Raw genomic sequence first — 18,297 nt, forward strand, 5'->3', positions numbered from 1 at the left:
ACATGTGTGTGTGTGTCTATTTAAATATATGCTTCACATATATACACACACATATACATATTCATATATTTATATATATATATTATATATGTGTGTATACAAATATAAATATAAATATAAATATAAATATATACAGACACAAGAAGCATTTAGGTGTGTTGGAGCAGGTCCAAGGGAGGGCCATGAAGATGTTCAAAAGGCTGGAGCACATCTGCTATGGAGACAGGCTGAGAGAGTTGTTGTTCATCCTGAGGAAAGAAGGGTTTGTGGAGACTTTACAGCATCTTCCAGTAGTAAAGGCTCTACAAGAGAGCTGGAGAGGGACTTTTTACAAGGACATGGATTTACAGGACAGAGGGAAATGTCTTCAAACTGACAGAAGGCAGGATGAGATTAGATACCAGGAAGAAATTCTTCCCTGTGAGAGTGGTGAAGCCCTGGCACAGGTTGCTCAAAGAAGCTACGGATGCCTCACCCCTGGAGTTTTCAAGGCCAGGCTGGACAGGATTTTGAGCAATCTGGTCTAGTAGAAGGTGTTTCTGCCCATAGCAGGGGTGTTGGAAGGTACCTTCCAGCTCAAACCATTATGTGATTCTATGGCTCTATGAACTGAAGATACATAAATGTACACACACACACACAAACACATATGCAAATATATATATTTATAACTGAAGCAGAAGAGGTGAAACCATCAGGTTGCTGGAGGCTACCTACTAAGGCCTTTCAGGAAAGTTCATATCTAGCTCATGCCCCATATTAATTAATTAGTGAATTCATTGACTTATTAATTTTCTGTAACTCCTAATTATGGATGAAGTCACCTTAGAAAATGAGAATATAAGCAATTACTGCACATGCTGCAGGAAAAATTGTAAAGTGTCTGTTATAACAGAAGAGCTCTTATGCAGAAGTTTGGTGTTGAGGAGCTGAGATACTCTCAGGGAAGAGATTTAGCACTGAATGGACATGAGTCTCCTTCTCTGCTCCTGTATGACCTTCTGTGCAGCATCTGGCAGATTGTGCAGAGGCCTTGCCTAAAAAATGCTGGCCTAAGTTCTTCATGATAGATGTCTCCAGTTATAACAGAACCAACATACCTCTTTGGGTCTTGTTTCATCCCACACTAACAGAAATATAAAGCTTCGAGACTAGTACATGCACTCCCCATGCAGCCTAGTCTAACTAGGCTAAACTTTCTGTGCCCTCAGTGTCCAAATTATGCTAATTATGCTGTTCTACCACCAAATACTGGCTAGATGTTTGTGTATCCTGATACCAGGGAATAAAATTTCTGATAGGTAAGATGAGAGCTGGAGGAAGATATAACACCAGAACTGGGTGCCCTCTGCTGTGGTTCAGTATCCAAGTTAAAGTCTTTCTAGCAGACATTTGAAAACTCAGACACTTAGATAAGATTGTAAAACTGGGTATTTTCTTCAAGTTGCCAAAGATGCCAGAGACTAGGAAAGACCTCTTGGGACAGAAGATATTCCAGTGTAATTTCCTTCATGGGGTTCGTAAATCCTTGGTCTAAAGGAAATGCAACTCGGTGTCATATTCAGGCTTTACTTTAGGGATAAATGCCAGTTATCAGATCTGGCAGGATCTGATGAATGCTCCAGTGAGGTTATGTGGTTACGGGAAAGTTTGCAACATAGCACAGGGTAAGACATCATGCAAAATGTCAGCCATTCATGAGTCCATTGACGCATTTGGAAGCCTTGTTACTATTCACTGTGTGCAGGGCTGGCCAGAACCTGTCATTCTCTGCCTGCTGGAAGATTTAAAGTGATTTTTTTTATTTCTGTTTTGTTAATTTTTTTTGGCTGCAATATATTTATGTGATTTACTTTTTACATACCCAAGGAATGACAAGCTTCCTGAATTCTACAAGTGCTGGATGGGTTTTCTGTTAAGGCCATCAATGAAATTGTAATTGTCACTGAGTGCACTGGGTTTGGCTGGGATAGAGTTAACTTTCTCCACAGTGGATAGCATGGGGCTGTGTTTTGGATTTGTGCTGAACACAGTGTTGATAATATAGTGATGTTTTTGTTATTGCTGAGCAGGGCTTGCACAGGGCCAAAGCCTTTTCTGCTTTTTGTGCTACCCACAATGGCTAGGAAGTTGTGGGTGCATGGGAGGTTGGGAGGAGACAGCCAGGGCAGGTGACTCCACCTGACTGAAGGGATATTCCAGATCACATGGCATTGTGCTCAATATATAAAAAGGGGAGGAAGGTGAAGGAATGGGGAGGACATTTGGAGTGATGGCATTTTTCTTCCCAGGTAACTGTTACACATGATGGTGCCCTTCTCTCCCTGAGATGTCTGAACTCCTCACTGCCTGCCCATGGGAAGCAGTGAATTAATTCCTTGTTTTTCTTTGTTTATATGCACAGCTTTTGCATTCCCTATTTAGTTGTCTTTATCTCAATCCATGAATTTTCTAGCTTTTACCCTCACAATTCTCTCCCTGAACCTGCTGCTGGGGGAGTGAGTGAGTGGCTGTGTGGTACTTGGTTGCTGGTTGGGGTGAAACCATGACACTGAGCTGCTGTGCCTGGTTTCCAGGCTTCTTCATGCCAGCCAGTCTTGCAAAGCATATATCAAAGGCTCATCTGCTTTCAGCTTCCCTGCCTATGAGACAGACCTGCTTGATATCTTTATTCCCAGATAAGACACCTGGCAATTTCTAAGGTCTCCAGATACTGATCCAGAAATGTCTGAACTTTTTTTGAATCTGACATACTTGGAAAAAAAAAGAATTTAAACACACTGGGCAAGGACTTTCATAGTTAATGCCACATGAGGCACTCCATCTCCTTCAGCACCTAGCCTCACATGCTGATTAAAAGTCCAGTCTTGCTAAGCCTCATGTAAAAAAAACCCAGTGATGAACAGTAACCCCTTCTTAGGTCGAATCATAACTGGATTCTAAAAGGTTTGGAAATGGCCCCTGGAAGAGGAGTGTTTCTCTATGGATTGCTGTATAATGAGCTTCTGGAGATAAGGCTGTCAAATTAAATACTCAGGTTTTGATGCCTAAAAAAATATGTGTATAGATATCTCATCCAGTGTTATGGGACTGTTTCCAGCTCTAATATTGACTATCTAAACTACCTGAAACATCATGTATTTTACTAACACCAGTGCCAGAGACTTCAGATCTCACAGGCTACAAAAATCAGTTTCCAAGGAAGTCAAATAAATCTAGAAATTTTAAGAAAGAAGTGGACTCACTTGAAAATGACTCTGCAGGACTCCTCAGGGATGACCTGTTGCTGCTCTGATGCAAACCAGATAATCTGGAGAAAAAAAAGGTTCCAAATGCTTGACTGCAACTTGAAAACAGGATCATATGGCACAACAGAACACTCCTTCCCAAAAATCCCAGTATGACCAAAAACATGGGATATCAAATTCTTCCTGTGCTACAAGGTCAAGAAAGTGAGGTCGGGTTGGGCTGACATCAAGTGAACCAAAGTCATGGAAAGGACAAAGTGGAGGGGAACGTCTAAAGAATGAAAGGAATAAGGTTGACTAATGCCAGACAGTGACACTGGAGTGATAATAAATCTTAGTCTGACTTCAGTTAATTTTTGTGATCAAATCACAAGTCTGGCATATTAAGTCAAATGGTGATGCAGTCTTCCTGAATACCTACAAGTTGTCATCCTACCAAAAGGTGATACTGGAAGAGAAAATTGGTGGTACATAGTCAATGTGTCTATATCATAATAAAATTTTTAAAAAGGTTAATTTTTATTTTGACATAAAATAGTAGATGAGGACCCTTCTTTGATAGGGTTGTGTAGTGGAGCCTCTGGGATATTATTTTTTCCAGTGCTGTTCTATAACTCTGTCAAATTACCTGGAAGAAATAGAAAAATCATTATTCGTGTACCTTGCAAATTGGTGTGGACCTCTCACTAAATGAAAATATTTTAAAAACACCAACTAAACCAGATGGGTTTGTAACCATCTAGGAACAAAGAATTCATACCACACTTCCAAGGCAGATGTTTGTATTAAGGAGAGCAGAGAAGGGCTTAAAAACAGTGGCTCTGCAACTGTGTACATCCAAGCTATAGAATTAATGTGGAGAAAAATCAAATAGGTGATAAAAGATGCCATCATCCCTATATTCACCATTAAGGACAGAGGCTCGCTAATGGAAACTGTTTTTAATGTAACAAAAAGAAAGAAAATTTCAAAAGGGTGTTAAAAGAGTATTGCAAGGATGGAATCTGAAAGCATTCTCTATGGCAAAAGTCTTAACGAGATGTTTATTTATTTTGCTCAGATGATGACTAGGATGTCAGCTAATTATAGTGTGCAAATGGTCTACAGGGAGGCGATATTTTTTATACTCCCTGTTTCTTTTGTTTCTCAGGCAAAGGCAGAATGAGTGGCAGTGGCAGGGAGCTGAAGCCAGACACATTAGACGTTAGGTGGGTATTTTAAATGTTGGGGATAATTCATTATTATCACGGTTAGGCTTTGCGAACAAAGATTTTGGGAGGGGCTCTACCCACATGGGTATGTCCTTCCAGCCTGCACAGTGGATTTTTTAGGTGAGGCACAGCGTGTGCAGAACTGGCCCCACCCTTTAACTCCTAAGGTTCATCTGCCACAGCTGAGCGAGCTTGGACGGTGACAGTGAAGTCCTCAGGACTAGAACCTACAGCCCCCAGTATTCCCAGGAAGTCTCCCATCCAAGTACTAACCAGGCCTGACCCTGCTTAGCTTCTGAGGTCAGATGAAATCGGGCATCAGGGTGGCATAGCCATAGTTGACATGAGTGTAATTAACAGTTAGAATAACAGACGTAGGAACCTGGTAGATCCTCCAAGGCTGCAGCTTCTAATTAAGGCTCGGAGGATGTGAAGAAGGGCTAATGTGACCAATGACATGTTGTTCTCTCTCATTTTTTTCTAAAATCAGTGTAGGTATGAGCCTTTCCTGCAGGGAGAGCAGAACAGGAGTCAAGTTTTTTCCTGCCTCTCCTTGCTGACATCAGAGGTTTTCCAGAGGAATCAGTTTTATTCAGAGGTACCCTCTGGTCTAATTCATTGCAAAACATTTTATTTCTAGAGTGCTGGATGACCTTAGAGCAGCAGCAGCTCCTGGGAGGCGGCTTGGCCAGGCTGATGTGGAAGGTCAAACTGAGAGATTAGAGCACCCTCTCCTGCTCTAAAAATGAAAAGCAAAGAGATGCAGCTGTGGCTTAACTGTCTCAAGGGAAATGTTATGTTACTCACTTCAGTGAGTATTGAAGAATGCTGGGAATTAATCTGATGGTATGCAAGTAATGCAGCATTGCAAAAGAAATCTTTCCTCTGTAGTGTGCTTGTTGCAGTAATGATGAGCTGTAGATGTGAGAAAAAAAGCAAGGTTTGGAGACATAGGCAAGGTTTTGGACTTTAATGTTAATTTCAGCCAGATCGATTACTTAAATAACTTTTTCTTCCCCTTCAGCTGATAGATTTGCCTTGGTTTTTTATTAGTGTAACCAATCAGGCAGTGTCAGGACCTGAGCCTGTTTTACAGAAGTAGGAGTGTTAGCCCCAATTCTGGACACCCTGAGCATGGTAGAGTTGTGGCAGAGCCATTTGGGGAAAACAGCTTTTCCACTGGAGAATGAATAACTGCCACAGTTATTACTTGATAGAAGAAGTCTCTTTTCACTCACTGGCAAACAAGAAGCAGAAAAAAAGTGAGACAGCAATAAAGGTTTTCCACCCACTTGGCTATGGTAATATATGAATTATTAAGGGCAGAGTAATTACACTAATTAATAGACTGCCAAGATTACTTTTTAATCTTTCCTTACTGTGTGCCTGACCACGTATTTTTGAAGAGATTAGGTTTCAATGCTGAAAACATCCCCTAGAAGTGAGTCACTGGAGTTTTGCAGCTACTCCAGGAGACTTTGAGACTGCTGACCTGAAGTGGAATTAAATTGTGCAGCTGTACCATCGAAACTGAAAGAAATGAGACAGCAATGAGTATAATATACGTGGATAGAGATATAGGTGTATCAATATATGGATAAATCATTTTTTTGTGTTCAAAGAAAAAAAATGAGACTCCTAACTGGAATAACTTTATTTAATTTTTTGAGTAAAATCTAGTGTTAAAACCTAATGCACTAGTAGCATACAAAGCAGTGTTCTGAGTTTAGGCTTGACATTACAGTGTATTTTAGGCACTTTCCAAATATGAAGCTATTTGATAATCCCTGATGACTATCTTGAGCTGTAACAGTATTCAATGAAGCACATGTCCAGGAACCTTCCCGGATCTGGGCTGTGCAAGGAAATGAATGAATGGGAGGAAACGGATGAAATTAATGGAGAGAGATGCTCTCCCCTCTGCATCTGAAGGACCCTGGGACTTCCCTCAATCATTAGTCATGTAGAATTGCTCCTGAACGCACACCAGTGAGGTGTGTATAATTCATATGATGTACTTGAAATTAATACTGCTAAAAGGTTGAATCACAAATTACTCCCTCTAGACCACAAATGTTGGTCTTCTGACCTCAGCCTAGTTATTGTAAGGAGCTTCCTAGCTAGGACAGACATGGAGACACTTCCAGTCTTCCTAGGATGTCAGTTTTATTGCCAGGTCCACTGGGGAGGGTGTTTGAGTGTGGTTCATTGGAGGGCTCAGCTCTAGGCCAGTATCTAGAGGACCCAGACAAATAACCAAGAATCATAGAATCATAGATTAGTTTATAATGGAAGAAACCTTTAAAAGTCATCTAGTCCAACCCCAAGAAGGCTTTGATGTAAGTATAAAAAGCTCCGTGTCATGATAGGTACAATGGAAAACCAGGGAAAAGGGGATCATAACATATCAGCAGAATGGTAAAGCTAAAAATCTAATATTCCACTTACCCTACACCTAAAATAGCTCCTGTCTCAGTTGCTTCTAAGGCAGAAGAAGAGCCAGCTCTGCTGAGGTGCAGAGACTTAAGGAGCTGTTCTGCAGCAGCAGATCCCAGGAGCTAAATCCCAATAATCCAAGGGCAGAGCTTTAAGATGCCATCCCTACAATTGCTAAGTTAGATAGGAGTACATCTCTGCACTGAGACAGTTCAGTGTGAGGCAGCCTTGGACATCTGCAAGACCTTCATCAAGGAACTAAGGGCCTGGGAGGTTATAGTCCAAGTTGTGAAATCCTCGAGAGAAGGATGGCCCTCACCAAAAGGGACATAGGAACCTTTGACAAGGCATAGAGGGTCCCAGAGCACCCACCAAGCTGGAGTGGATCATGCGCACAAGAAGTTGACGGAGGTGGGCACCAAGGCAGGAGAAGCTAACTGTGCAACATCTATCCTTACGGTGGTACCCACATACAAGGATAGCCCCTGACACTGGTGAGAAGCTGCTCTGCTGTGGGTGGCTCCTTCTGGAGGTCTCCCTCCATCAGGTTAGAGGACCGGCGGATGCATCTACAGCACACGCTGCATTGTGGTGCTCTGTGTTGCATATCTTGGTGGCTGAGGATCCAGGATAAAAACACTTTTCTGGTAATGAACAGGTAAGCTGGTGTAAGGGGCCTTCTATTTTTATGGCACAAACTTGCTGGGATCAACAAAGTGTTTTTCAGCGGTGGAGTACACTGCAGATAGTGGGGAACCTGTTTTGGCTTTGCTATTTCTATGCCTGGCCATGAAGGGTTAGATAGCTATTCCAAAAAACCCCCTATGACTCCTTGTATTCAATCAAGAGTATTTTAAGTCAAGAGTGTACACAAAGCTTTTAAACTGACACTTATTTAGCAGTTCTTTATCTAAATTCAGATCATAATCCTCCTTTCCCCTCATTTTCTGATTACCTGTTTATCCACCTTTCATTTGCTAGGTTTAAGAGACTGCTATGAGTTGCCCTTGAAAAACTTCTTCAGAAAGTTTTAGAATCAATGCAGTTATCCCTAAGTATATGAATATAAGGGTCTATATGTGTATGTCTGTGTGTGTGTGTGTGTATTTGTGTTTGTATGAGTTCTAATTCATATTCAAAACTTAATGAAGATTTTTGGCAAAATTGATGGCTTAGTGTGTTTCACCTTTTTATTCTCTTATATGGATGTTTGTGTAATTTTGGAATTATCTTTTCTAAGAACCAAAACCACAGTATATCCATAAGTTGTGCTTACTGCTGTAAACAAAGCAGACTCATTCTTCGCTGCCTAGTGTCAGAATATATTGCAAAGCATATTAAAATGTTTATATAAGTGTGCATTTAAGAGTTATGGCAGGTCTGACACTGATTGGACATTTTTCTGCTTGGTGAGGTGGGCTGTGTGATGCATGTCCATGTGTCTGTGCATGGTTTTGGCTTCCTGTAGACCTGTGCCTTGAGAACTGTTGTGCAACTCGGGCTGACTCAACTGTACCTACGTCTGTTGAACAAATACATATGTTGGAAGGTGTATGTAATCTGCTTTCCTTCCAGCATCTGGTAAAGCATTGCCTGGCTTCCTGAAGAACTTGGTGCAGATCTACCCACCTGTAAAACAATGTCATTTCTCCTACGGTGTCCCAACAGCTTCTTCTGGGTGCTGTTGAGGCATGCTAGATTGCATCACTTCAACACTGGAAATTCATGCAAGATATTTTTCCGGACTCTCTGGTGGCTGCTTTTTGGGATAATCCTACTTTGCTCTACAGCACATTGTTCTGTCTTTAAAATTGGACTACTTGGACCATGGAACTGTGATCCCCTCTTTTCAAAAGCCTTTCCCCATGTGGCTGCCAGATTAGCCGTGGGACGAATAAGCCAAGATCCTTCACTAGATCTTGGCCACAGGATGGACTATGTGATCCTGCAAGAAGAATGTGAGACACCAAGAGCTCTGGTTAGATTCATTGACTTTGGAAAGCTTTCCTCAGCTTTCATAGGCCCTCTCAACCCTGGTTTCTGTGAGGTGGCTACACATTTAGGGGAAAACTGGAATAAAGCTGTCTTCTCATGGATGTGCATCAATTATAAGCTGGATTCCACCATCCCTCACCCTGCATTTGCAAGGACTCTGCCCTCTCCAACACAAGTTTTGTTTACAGTAATGAAATATTTTAACTGGGCTCATGTTGGCATCATTGCGTCCCATGATGATATTTGGATGTACACAGCCAATGAGTTAGCAACTACACTCAGGAAACAGGGGCTACCTGTAGGCATTGTTACATCTGTGCATAAAGGAGAAAAAGGCATTGAAGAGACCTGGAACAAGATTAAAGAAGTTAATGACATTAAAAGTAAGTGCTTTGAGTCTCATTATTTTTTTTAAATTTTAAAAATTAAAAAAAAAATTTTCTCCAGAGTAGGACTGCAATGTTATCCAATGGACATAGTTTGGAGAATGAAAATTTGAAGTAATTTAAGTCAAGCAGAATTTTAGCTCTGATCTTAATAGAGTCAGGGCTTCACATATGAGACCTATATTTCATATCTCCCCACCAGACATAGGGACATTGACCACATGGCATTTTGCAGGTAAAGACACAGACTTTGGGACAGTCAAGCATGAACCAGAGGTTTAAACACAACACAGTGTCTAACCTGAAATTTGTATATTTGGTGAAAGGGTGCACGTGTGGAGGTTGGGCATTGCTTAAAACAGCGTGGTGTCCGTCAGCTTAGGGCATGCAGAGAGAATGCTTGAGTTTCATGGTCAATGACAACAGTGACCACAACTACCCATCATGCTAACCCATGCCTCACTTCTGTCAAAATTTCTCTCCACTTCTTCTTCTTTACAGCTCCAGAAATGTGTACTTACAACCTTCCTTACTAGGTGCTGCAAACCTCCAGAGACTGAAAAAAATGGGTGTGGCTCCCAGTTTCCTCAGCACATAACATTGGAACTTGACCTGAGAGAGTAATTCAGAAAGCTCTTTTGTTGAATGGGGAGGGAGAGGGAACTATTTTATGTTGAAAACCCAAAATAGGTTAACAACACACTCTTCTGTCCTTATGTTCCAGTTATACTCCTGTGCATGCATTCTGTTCTCATCGGAGGGAAGGAACAAGCCACCTTACTCACAAAAGCTCTGGAAATGGGACTAGCAGATGGAAGATACATCTTTGTTCCATATGACACTTTACTGTACAGTCTTCCTTACCAAAACAACTCATTCAATGTCTTTGACAATGACAGCAAGCTCCAGGAAGCATATGATGCTGTGCTGACTATCACACTGGAGTCTGGAGAAAAGACTTTCTATGATGCATTCAGGGAGGCTAAAGAAAGTGGTGAAATAACCAGGGATTTGCAAGTCACACAGGTAAATATTCTTTTTCTCGGGCTTTTCTGGGACCTGTCTACAGAAGGTATGAGACAAACAATAGTTATGGAGAAAGTATAAGGGAGAGTCAACCTATACTGCACGCTTTCATTTTGAGAAAAATATGGTGAAATTTGAATATGGTCTCCATTAATTTGGAAAAATAATTTCTCTCAGCTGCCTGGCATAACTCAGTTGGTTCAATTTACATAATCATGCTGGAAATTTCAGAGAAAGGGTTTGTGTCTCTGAGCATTTCAGATTTGGTTTGCTATAGGCTCAAGAAGAAAAGGTGTTTCTTAAGGTGGATAAAATCAATGGAGTTTGTAAGAGATGAAAATAAGATGTCCATATGCCTGAGAATGTGAGAGGATGAGACAGACTAATAAAATACTGAGTGAATCTAGAGGGAAATGCTTAAGATCCTTGCTGCCTCATTCTTCTTAGCTCTACAGTCAAAATTATTTCTTGTCAGCATAATTATCTAAATGTCACCTGTAGCCTGTTAAAAACCAAATCAGTTGCTACCTTGTAGATATTTACAAGAAGAATTGGGGAATGTCATACTGGTGAAGAGATGCATTCAGCTGAGCTAATCTTCAAATCTCCCTATGACCTTTCAAAAAATTACAAGTACTTTCGAGACATGATTTAAGGCATAATGTTTACTTTAGAAGGAGATGAATCATGCCATGAAAGCATTCATTTCCTTCTCTTCACTATTATGAGAGCCTAGGTCAACTATATTGAATTTCAGGTTCTTCATTGTAGATATCTACATCTGATCAATAAATCCCACCACAAATGTCAAATTCTGTGGCTACCAACAGCACTCCTCATTTTTCTCAAAGGCAAATGGCTATAAATCTCTTCACCTACCACCTATGAATGACCATGTGATTACAAAAGTCAACATTTGTGTTAAAGGTTCCTAAATCAAGTCTGGCAGGGAAGGGAGCAATGCACAGAGAAAAGTCTCTGCCACCAGAGAAAACAAGTTTGCTGTGGCTCCACTTTGGGACTTTTACATTTCAGGAAAGAATAGTGTTCTGATAGCGAAGACTGATCCTTTCAGCATGTCACTTTTTCTGTCTGGGCAAGGGAGGGAGGCAAGCCTCTGACATTAAACTTCTGTTTGTAGAAGATGCTTTAGAGTAGTGTTTTGAGGCAGGTTATGGTATATTTCAGCTGAACATCAGGCTCAGAGTCTTGACTTTTCCCATCCTAAAGCAATTTTGCATAATTTAAAAAATATTTTGAAATTGTATTCTGGGAAGCAGCCATAAGAAGAGACAGACATTCCAAGTCATGCATATATTGAGTCGATCCAGAACTACCTCTGACCTAAGATTCTTCAAACCCTTACTCTGTGAGCCTTAATGTTCAAGTATCTCAGTACTTGAGTTTACAAATTAGCCAGTGGGACAATATTTTACCACAAATCTCAAACTAGAGGTTAGGAGCAGTACATCCTGACTTCAATTTCTCCATATATTTTTAGGTTTCTCCACTCTTTGGAACAATCTATGATGCTATTTACTTCATGGCAATGGCTATAGACAGCGCTCGGAGGAATGGAATCAGAGCCTCAGGAGCTAACATAGCTGAGCACACCAAAAACATCAGTTTTCCTGGATTTAGTCACCGGGTGGAGACAGACAGCTGTGGGAAGGGGCTGAGCAACTATGTGATACTGGACACAGATGGTCATGGGAACCAGCTTTTCCCAACCCACATGCTGGACTTGTCTTCAGACTCTGTAGTGTCTCTAGGCCAGGCCATTCACTTTCCCAATGAAGTTCCACCCAAGCCAGACTCCAGCTGTTGGTTTGATCCAGATGTTCTCTGCACTGAAGGTAAGGAAAAAACACCGAACAAAAGGATCAAATGGCATTGAGTCTCATTTCTTTCATCTTTTCTCTCACTCCAGGTAGTTACCCCTTTAAATTATAGTTCCCAAACAAGAAAAGTCTAAATTCAAGATATTATTATACTAATGCCCAGTCATCATGCTGTTTGTAATGGGAATCATATGCAGAGATACTACTATTGATCGACAAGATTCTCTTATTGCTTCTTAGGTCATAGAATCAAAGAATCATTACAGTGGGAAAAGACCTTTAAGAGCATTGAGTCCAACCATTAACCCAGCACTTTCAGGCCCACCAGTAAACCATATCCCTGAACACCACATCTACATATTTTTTGAGCAATTCCAGGGACATGAATCCCACCACTTCCCTGGGCCAATTAGGTTGTTTGCACTGTGGTGTGCTCGAAAGGACTTTCTAACAGTCAACATCTACCTATTTTAATAGTAACCATTATATACCAGAGACTCCACCCAACACTGTGTCCCTGTCCTTCCGAGGGACAGGACACTAAGAGGATTTGCCTTGCAGACAGCCTAAGACCTGCACAACAGCAGATGCCCTCACCATCTCTTCTGTTGACTCCAGCTTTTTTTATCCAGTTGTGGCTTTAAGGACAACAGAGCTCACATCTTCAAGAAAAAATTATAATCATTACACAGAATAATCTGAGTTACTGTAGACAACAGAGGTATTTATTGAAGGCTTGGAGGCAGAGATATCTGTGCTGCTTCCTGGGCTTGTAAGCTTACGCACTGGTTTTACTTATTGTTTTTTATTTGAGGCAACTCTAGTGCAGTTTCAAAATTTACAGGGAAGCCAAAATCCTAGGATAGGATACTTAGCCTCCTCTTGACATATTTACTCATCACACTAAGCATTTACACCTACTGCTCTAGGATATGACTTAAACAGACAAAATGACAAAATTAACCACACTTACAGAATACTTCTTTCAGTAGCTGAGGAAAACATTCCCCTTGCCCAGCCATAGCTGGTTTAAATCAGTATCACTCTATGAAAATTGAAGATATATTGATCTTACAGCAACTGGCAAGCTATAGAAGAGATAAATATAATACTGTCATATATCTAATTTTGGACTTCCACTAGGAAGGATGTAGCAATTACCATCCCTTTGCAGTCTATGAAAAAGTCCCACTGATTTTTGAAAAGATCTGATTTTATGTTCACACCTTTACAAAAGCGGAAAGCTCTAGGCATTTGTCAGAGAAACAGTACTTTTTTATTATTACTAATATTTTAGAGACTGAATTTTATGACTAGAAATAAATCCAGGCCTCCCTCTGGCTTTTGTATGAAGTTAGAGTTGGAGAGGGTTTGGATGTGAAACTGTCAGACTGCTGTGGTTCCTAACTCCAGCTTAACCAGGAGAGGGGCTGAGTTGGTGTTCCCAGTACATGGGCACACATACACACACACACACACACACACACACACACTCTCTACAGACACAGCCACTCACTGACAGGGTAACGCATACAGGAGAGCTGTGTGCTTATAGGCACCACACCCATAACAGGTATTGCTGCGTACCCATACATGGGTAACATAAATGGGATGATCCTGTTCTTATGCACCACATAATTAGGCTTCAAGCTTGCCACCAGATCTCACAGTCCCAATTCCTGCAGACTTACAAATGCATCCTCTGGTAGATGGTCCAAACCTAAAGTCCCTCACAGCCAGCTCTCAAACCTTTCAGTCTCTGTAGGAGCTGCCTCCAGTCTCTCATGGGTTGCAGGCTGCAGGACTTATCTTACCTGTTAGCTTAATGCAAAGTCTGTAAACATCACATGCAGTCAGACAGCACTCATCCAGGAAAAAAGGAATAAGGGTTAAGAAGAAGGTAAGAAAGATTGTGATGATCAGGTACAGGGTTTGGCTGGAAAAAATGCTCAACATGGTTATGCATAACCAACATCTCCATCCTCTCCCATACCTGACCATTCCCAATCCACTCCATCCTTCCCTTTCCCCATTTTTGCCTCTTCAGCTAAAGATCCTATAAGAAGTTTCACATAGTCCCACAGCTCCCTTAAAGAATCCCCTAATGACTCCCACAAGTTCCCTCAAGTATGCTCTAAGCTTGCTGTTTCCCATGAGCTCATGAAAACCTTGCTTTCACTTCTGATTAGTTAAAAAGTTCTGTTTGAGCTTCCTCAGAGCTTTGCATGGTTCTTGCAATGCCCCATTTATCACTGACATGAGCTTTCTGGTCTTTGTAGTGCCTTCCCTATCTCCCATTCCTCAGGGTTTGTTTATCTGGGTGTTTACGTTTTCCTTCTCTTGTCCTTTCAGTGTCTCATTCACTTCAAGGAATGTGCTCTGACTAGCTCTCATTCTCATCTTATCAAATGCTGTTTCAGTGAGTGAAATTGAATGGACTTTGGATGTTTGCCAGCTGAGGAGAAGTCTTCACATCTGTAATGATGTGAAACTATTCCTCCACTTCAGCAAGGGACATGATCAGGGAGAAACCCTTTGATATTCCTTGGTTTTCTGAACTGCTTTTCAAGTACCACATTGCATTAGGGTTCTCTAAAGAATGGCCTAGAACTAGTAGGTTATTCTATGCAATGATAAGAAACAAAATCATTTCTCTTGGAGTCTTTCTCAACAAAAGGAGATTTGTTCAGACAGTAGTCTTTGGGGGCTACATGAGGAAGTTTAGGAGACAGGACCAGTGAAAAACCCAATTGAATACAAAAGACAGCATTTACAAACTCCAAACTATTCCTACCACATTGTGGTCTTGGTTAGAGATTCTCTTTGGAAATGTTAGAAGGCCATGAAGAGATGTGAGACTTTCATATCTTCATCACTGGTTTGTCCAGCAAGAAAACCAATCCAGAGAGCCCTGTGGCTGGGCTATTCAAAGCTCACTCTCTTTAAAACCAAGTTTCTTAGCAGGTGAGCAGAGCACTCGGTTTACTGCAAGTGTGCCTCTAAGCTGATCCAGTCCCTCCTGTTCCATGTATTTAGCATTGTTCAAGACCTTTATGTGATGTCTTCTAGCTTTGAATTAATATCAGTCCATTCAGAGAGACATTTTAGCAGCTCCCTTGCCTGCCTGGGATGAGCTTTGGGTTGCTGTCACCTTCTCGTATGGGGACCACAACAATCTGACTTTGTCCATGCATGAAGAACAAAGAGTGTCCTCCAAGCCAGCTTGGTGTGGTTTTGCTCTTTCCTGTGTTTAAGGTCAGCACCTTCTGGACAAAGCTGTCTGTGTCTCCGTTGCACCTTGGTGAAGTGATACCTTGCTCTAAATCCACACTGTCTGCAAAGTGGAGAAATGGGTGTGAACCATACACTCTGTGGTGCATGGATTTCTCTCAGATGAAGGTATCCAGGGCTAGATCCAGTCCAGAGCATGAAAACAGAGTGACTTCTTTTATAGAATCATAACATCATAGAATCACAGAATGGTTTGTGTTGGAAAAGATTTTCAAATATTACCAAGTTCGAACCTCCCTTTATGGGTAGGAACAGCTTTCACTAGAATCATAAAATGGTTTGGATTGGGAGGGACCTTTCAAGGTCATCTAGTCCAACCCCCCACTAGATCAGATTGCTCGAAGCCCCATTAAGCCTGATCTTGAACACTTCTAGGGATGGAGCAGCCACAGCTTCTGTCGGGAACCCATTCCTGTAAATATGTGAGGACAATAAGGAACTGGGAATCTAGGTTGAAGCAGGAAAATTTCAGCTAAAGTACTCTGTCTCTTCTGAAATGGACACCAATTTTCAAAAATGCCTTCAGCTTTCACTGGGAAGCTCTAGGTTTCAATGCTTGCAGATAGGCCTGTGATATAGATACAAGTGTGACAATGATGAACCTTGTATCAACCCAAATTTCTCCATGTTTGTTTGTGTTTATCAATCTCTGAATACAAAGAGAATAAAATAGAAAAATCAGAAAGCAGGACAGACAGACTTAGCAAACAACTCCCACTGGAATTCAGCTCATCTGCTCATGTCAGCTGCACTTGGCTCTCTAGTAAACACACTCAAGCAAAGTATCTGTCTCCAGTACTTTCTGACGATGGACGCGTTTAGGAGAACATCAGCCTTCTGCTCCTACTCTTCTGCTTTATTTAACAGAGAATGGAAAATTCCAAATGGACCAGTGACTCACACTGGCCCTCAGTTTGGTACCATATGATAAAGACTTTTCACTGTTTCAGTTCCTGGAGAGAAATACATCAAATTGTAAAAGTAATGAACTTTGCAGAAGCTTTCTCTAAAATGTAATACTTTCCAATGAGTCTAATCTATATTTACTTGAAGAAAAACTATTTTTCCACTGATTCAGGGTGCTAGGTTTGATTTAGAAAAAAAAAGTGCATGGAAATAAATAATTATAGTAGTTGCAATCTCATGTAAACAGTGTCAGTAAGTATTTGTGTATTCACAAATTAACATTGCATAAAAATTTTCTTCTGGCATTCTCCTGGCTGCATATTTGACTTTGTAATCTAATGGTCTGATAATGACATTTTTAATAATATTGCCTAAATCAAAATGGCTTTCTAATTCACTGATTCTTTTCCCCTCTTTTCACAGGGATTGAGCCTGCAGTCATTATGTTGGGAGTAATGCTGATACTTGCTCTGATATTGTGTGCTGTCGGCCTGGCTTCTCTCATCAGGTGAGATTTGAAGCACATAGAATCAGAATCAACTAGGTTGGAAAAGACCTCTGAGATCATCGAGACCAACCTTTGACCTAACACCAGCCTACCTACTAGACCATGGCACTGAGTGCCACCTCCAATCTTTTCTTAAACACCTCTAGAGACAGTGACTCCACCACCTCCCTGGGCAGCCTGTTCCAATGCCCAGTCACCCTTTCATATGAAGATGTTCTTCCTAATGTTTAACCTAAACTTCCCCTGGTGTAGCTTAAGACTGTGTCTTCTTGTCCTACTGCTGGTTGCCTGGGAAAGAGACCAATACTCACCTGGCTACTCCTTCCTTTCAGGTAGTTGTAGAGTGATGAGGTCTCCCCTGAGCCTCCTCTTCTCCAGGTTAAACAATCCCAGCTCTCTCAGCTACTCTGCACAGGACTTGTGCTTCAGACCCTTCACCAGCCTTGTTGTCCTTCTCTGGACCTGCTCCAGCACCAAAATATCCTCCTTAAACTGAGAGGCCCGGAACTGGACACAAGAGTTGAGGTGCAGCCTCACCAGTGTCGAATAGAGAGGAAGAATTACATCCCTGGTCCTGCTGGCCACACTATTCCTGATACAGGCCAGGATGCCATTGACCTTCTTAGCCATCTGGGCACACTACTGGCTCATGTTGAGTTCAAACGTATTTGAGTTGGTGCCACTTTTAACTTCTGTGGGAGGCTTGTGTTTTAGCCAGCAGTTTAGACCATGTACACAAAGCAGGTTTGATTGTGCTCTTTGCTCTCCAGCCACATATCTCTTCACACTTATGGTGGGTTGACCCTGACTACATGCCACCAAAGCCACTCTATCTCTCCCTTCCTCAGCTGGATAGGGGAAAGAAAATACAAAAAAAGAATTGTGGGTCAACATAAGGGCAGGAAGAGGTCATTCACCAATTACCACAATGGCCAAAATGGACTTGACTTTGGGAAATTAAATTTACTACCAATCAAATCAGAGTAGGATCATAAGAAATAAAACCAAATATTAAAACACCTCTCCACCTCTCTCTTCTTCTCAGGTTTCAGTTTACTCCCAAATTCTCTCCATTTTCTCCATTAGGGGCAAAGGGGCCAGGGAATGGGAACTGTGGTCAGTTTGTGACATGTGGTCTCTGCTGCTCTTCTTCCTCAGAGGAAGGACTTCTCATACCCTTCCCCTGTTCCAGTGTGGGGTACCATCCACAGGAGACAGTATTCTGTGAACATGTATAATATGAGTCCTTCTCGTGGGTTGCAGTTCTTCATGAACTGCTTCTGCATGGGTCCCTTTCCCTGGGCTGCAGTCCTTCAGGAACAGGCTGCTCCAGCATAGGTCCCCCACAGGGTCTAGAGTCCTGCCAGAAAACCTGCTCCAGCATGTGCTCTTCTCTCCATGGGTCTCCAGGTCCGCCACAAGTCTAGTCCACTGCAGGCCTCCCACAGG

The 18,297-nt window shown here is 41.6% G+C and overlaps 1 protein-coding gene and 1 pseudogene across 1 annotated transcript in view; one reads left to right on the forward strand and one right to left on the reverse strand.

Moving 5' to 3' along the window:
* Positions 1-4,683: 4,683 nt before the first annotated feature.
* Positions 4,684-4,799, reverse strand: LOC139681196 (5S ribosomal RNA; annotated as a pseudogene).
* Positions 4,800-8,534: 3,735 nt separating this feature from the next.
* Positions 8,535-18,297, forward strand: part of GUCY2F (guanylate cyclase 2F, retinal) — a 43,890-nt gene continuing 34,127 nt past the window's right edge. Inside the window, exons 1-4 of the mRNA XM_071571769.1 lie at positions 8,535-9,273; positions 10,001-10,302; positions 11,804-12,158; positions 16,764-16,848. Of these exons, the coding sequence (XP_071427870.1) occupies positions 8,535-9,273; positions 10,001-10,302; positions 11,804-12,158; positions 16,764-16,848 (1,481 nt within the window). The remainder of the gene's footprint in view (positions 9,274-10,000; positions 10,303-11,803; positions 12,159-16,763; positions 16,849-18,297) is intronic.

Source organism: Pithys albifrons, chromosome 1, assembly GCF_047495875.1.
Source record: "Pithys albifrons albifrons isolate INPA30051 chromosome 1, PitAlb_v1, whole genome shotgun sequence".
In the NCBI taxonomy this organism is placed as follows: Eukaryota; Metazoa; Chordata; class Aves; order Passeriformes; family Thamnophilidae; genus Pithys; species Pithys albifrons.